Below are 3643 nucleotides of genomic sequence, written 5' to 3'. Positions count from 1 at the left end.
GATGACAGACACGCACACAAGGCAGCGCAGACCCCACAGACGCAAGCTAGCACACAGGCGACCCAACCCAGCCGCCGCTGCACGCTGGGACCGAAGGACGCTGCGGCGGTCATCAGAGCGCGGATTCCAGGACTGGGAGTGTCGCGCAAACGCTAGCCTGGGGCTCTCGAGACCCGGATTCAAGATGGGAAACTTTTCTGACAGCCCTGGGCGGCTGCTGGCACTCTGGGCAGCGCGGGGATGGGGCGAGTTGGCACCAGCTCCCGCACTCGTATCCCCTCCCTTCGCGACTCAGACCCGCAGGACCCGGACAGAGCAGACACCTGCCCGCCTCTGGCAGGACAGAGCGTGGCTCTCTAAGGAGCACACACATCACGCGCGCGCCTTCCGGACACCGGACCCCGAAAGGTGGGGTCCGCTTTTCCTCCTCTGCCGGGAACAGCTCGGCTCCTGCTCCTTTGTCGAAGCCTGGACGGGGCGGGATGCTGGTCGTAAGGGAAGCTCAGCCCCGGCTCACAACTCCGTGGCTGGAGCGGGGCGGGTCCTCAAAGGGCGGGGCCCGGCGTATCCAGCTGGAGCGGTCCTCCAGTTCCCGCGGGCTGCACCCCCGGAACGCTGCCCTGGGCCTGGGAAGGAGGGGCTGGAGCGGGCTGAGGGGGGCGTGCGCTCCATGGTGACCGTGGGTTTGCTTCCTTCGTATCCCGCAGGCTCCCCGCATGCCCGCTAGGCTCAGGCCTGGTTTGGGGCTTGAAGACCCAACTCACCCTCTTTGCCCGGGCCCTGTGCCTGGCTGCCCATCCCCCAACAGTAAAGCGACTCGGCCTCCTGGGACAGACATGGTTTATTGATTCCGGCTAGAGGCACCGCGGTGCAGCGGTCCGTTTGGTGCTGGGAGGAACGGAAGGAAAGACAGACGCTTGGCTCTACACGGGCGAGCCCCGAGGGAGGGGGGCGCGCGCCTCTTCCTCTCTACAAGGAGCGCAATCGCTTCGCTTGCCTCGGCGCTCCACACCCCACTGGACAAAAGGGAGAGGGACACTGAATGGTCTACGGGGGGTCGGGGGTGGGATTCGGGCAGGAGAAGTCGAGGCTGGGGAGGGGCTGGGGTACGCGCTAGAGGAGGCGGGCCGAGCCTGAGCTGGCCAGTGCTCGCTTGCAGAGAAGCAGCCACTTTGACCCAAGGGGGTGGGGCGGGCGGCCTGGAGGAGGAGCGAGGCTGCTAGCTGCGGGTATGGTAGTAGTGGTAGTCGTCCTCGCACCCGTCAAAAGGGCCAGGAGGGCTGCAAGGCGCGCCGTCGGGGCCAGGTACTGGACGCTCACGCAGGCGCATCGCATCGTACAGACCCTGCGGCGGCTCGTCCAGCAGCACATCGCGCTCGGAGCGGGAGCGCGTCAGGAGGCCCACGTTGCGCAGCAGCAGTAGAACGGGCGCGTAGAGCAGGTTGGCCAGGCCCATGCCCAGGCTGAGCTGCTCAAAGCCGAGCGAGTGCACGATGTGGCCCGCCACTATGGGCCCGAGCGCGTAGGCCACTGAATAGGAGATGTCGGCGATGGCGTAGACGCTGCCGTAGACTGAGACGTGGCGCACGTCCACTAGGAAGGCGAGCGTGGGCAGCAGTGCTGTGTCGACCAGCGCTATGCCGAAGCAGAGGCCGCAGAGCGAGACCACCAAGGGCGCGAAGGAGCGGCAGGCGGGCACAATGCACGAGCTGGCACCGATCACAGCCAGCCCCAGCGCCCCATACAACCACTGCAGGTGCGGGTAGCGCGCCGCCAGGCGCACTGTGAGGTAGACGCCTAGCACGTGCGGCACGAAAGCCGGCAGCCAGGCCATGCCCATCTCCCACTCGGACGCTGCCATCGTGTGCTTCATCCACGTGGCGATGGTGGGCTCGAGGAAGGCGAGGGGAATGTTGCAGGTGGTGAGCGCGCCGGCTACCACGGCGATGTAGGGGTCTAGCATGAGGCGGTGGATGGGCGTGCCCACCGGCAGGTTGGCCCGAGCCCGTGCAGCCGCTGAGAAGGGCTTGGCCACCGCCAGCAGCAACAGCGCGTCGCAGAGCGACACCGCGGCGAGCACCAGGAAGGGTACGCGCTTGCCGGCGAACTCATAGAGGATGCCCCCAAAGGGCGGCGCCACCAGGCTTCCGAAGCTGATGAAGGCCAGCGCCACGCCCAGCGCTCGGCTGCGCTCTGGCTCCTCCGGATACTTGTCGGCAATCATGGCTATGCCGGACGTGTCGGCGAAGGCCGAGCCCAGGCCCTGCAGGCTGCGCGCGGCGAACAGCGTGGCGTAGTCCTCGGCGAAGGCGAACATGACGGTGGAGGCGAACATGACGCCCAGGCCGATGAGCAGCGGCACATCGTAGCTCATGCGGTCGATGAAGGGCCCGCTCAGGGGGTTCACCAGCAGCTGCAGGATGGCCTTGGAAGCAAACAGCACCCCGATCTTCACGTCTTCGCTCTCCGTGGGGTATCGGGGCCGCAGGCCCGACCCGGCAGGCCACGCAGCCGTCGGGGGCGCCGAGCTGTTGGCCGTGTAGGCGCTGGCATTAGCTGGAGTGGGCAGCGGCAAGGTGGGCTCCCACACCTCGGGGGTCGAGCTGGAGCTCTCGCCGCCCCCGCGCATGTGGGCGATGTAGTCGGGCACGATAGGCACGATGACCATGTACAGCATGTTGTCCAGTAACAGCGCCACGCACACGATGACCAGCACCAGGCGCCGCTGCCGCCGGGGCTCCTGCAACACCGCGCCCACTGCCTCCGACAGCTTTGTGGCCGCTGCCCGGGCCTGGCCCGGCGGTGCCGCGGGTTCCATGCCTTCACCCCGCTGCTCTTCCGAGGACCCCTCCACCAGGGTTGGGCGCGGGCGTCCCGCAGTGCAGAGGCGAGGGCACTGGACTTTGGGGGCGCGGTCCTCGCCGAGCAGCGGCTCCTGTGCCTCAGGTGGCCGCGGGACTCATGGCCCCGAGCCCCGGAAAAGGCAAGGACTCCGTCTGGAGAAGAGCCGCGGCTGCTCTTAGCGGATCTGGGGACCCGCCTCCGCTGGGCTCAGGGGCGGCCGGGGAGGCGGGCGCTCCGAGGGGCTGGGGCCGGAGACTGGGCGCACTGCACCCCGGGCGCGCCCGGAGCAGCCCCCGCCGCGCTGAGAGGCAGCCCGCGCTGCCCAAGGGGCATGCTGCTGCCTCCCGCCCGCCCGCTCGCCTGGCCGCCGCGCTCCCCTCCCCTCGCGTCGGCTCTTGCCTCCTCCGCCTCTTCTTTTTTCCCTTCCACTCGGGGCTGTGACGCGGCGAGTCCCAGCCCCCGAGTGGTGCCCGGGCCACTTGCGTCGCTCATGCTAATGCGACGTCGGTGGGGCGGGGGCCGGGGGCGGGGCGTGGCCGGGCAGGGGTCGGCTCCCCAGATGCGCCAGGGCTGGAAGCCCCAGGAAGGGGTCTTGGTGCAGAAGAGTCCCGGACGAGCCCCTGGGGATGGGTGCGCCGCGCGAGGAGCCGGCCCTGTCTGCCCCCACCTCCGGGTCTGGGATCTGCGGGCTCAGCGCCGGCTCTTCTCCCCCCGAGAGACGCGAGAGGCAGCAGGTTCCCTGCGGCCCCCCGGGAGAGGGGGGAGCCCGGCGCTGGAGAGCTCCGCCTCAGCCAGGATC

At 69.1% G+C, this 3643-nt stretch overlaps 1 protein-coding gene across 1 annotated transcript; it reads right to left on the bottom strand.

Moving 5' to 3' along the window:
- Positions 1-823: 823 nt before the first annotated feature.
- SLC18A3 (solute carrier family 18 (vesicular acetylcholine transporter), member 3) lies at positions 824-3292 on the bottom strand. The gene has a single exon (XM_012663862.1). It carries the CDS (start codon positions 2816-2818, stop codon positions 1220-1222), a length of 1599 nt encoding a protein of 532 aa, XP_012519316.1. The 5' UTR covers positions 2819-3292; the 3' UTR covers positions 824-1219.
- Between the last annotated feature and the right edge of the window lie 351 nt (positions 3293-3643).

This window comes from Propithecus coquereli, unplaced genomic scaffold, assembly GCF_000956105.1.
Source record: "Propithecus coquereli isolate 6110/MARCELLA unplaced genomic scaffold, Pcoq_1.0 Scaffold839, whole genome shotgun sequence".
Lineage (NCBI taxonomy): Eukaryota > Metazoa > Chordata > Mammalia > Primates > Indriidae > Propithecus > Propithecus coquereli.
The sequence above is the reverse complement of the archived record's forward strand: the minus strand, read 5'-3'. Positions and strand labels throughout refer to the sequence as shown.

Bases quoted from the DNA above. Each gene is read 5' to 3' on its own strand.
- SLC18A3 (XM_012663862.1), bottom strand. From the start codon at position 2,818: ATGGAACCCGCGGCACCGCCGGGCCAGGCCCGGGCAGCGGCCACAAAG.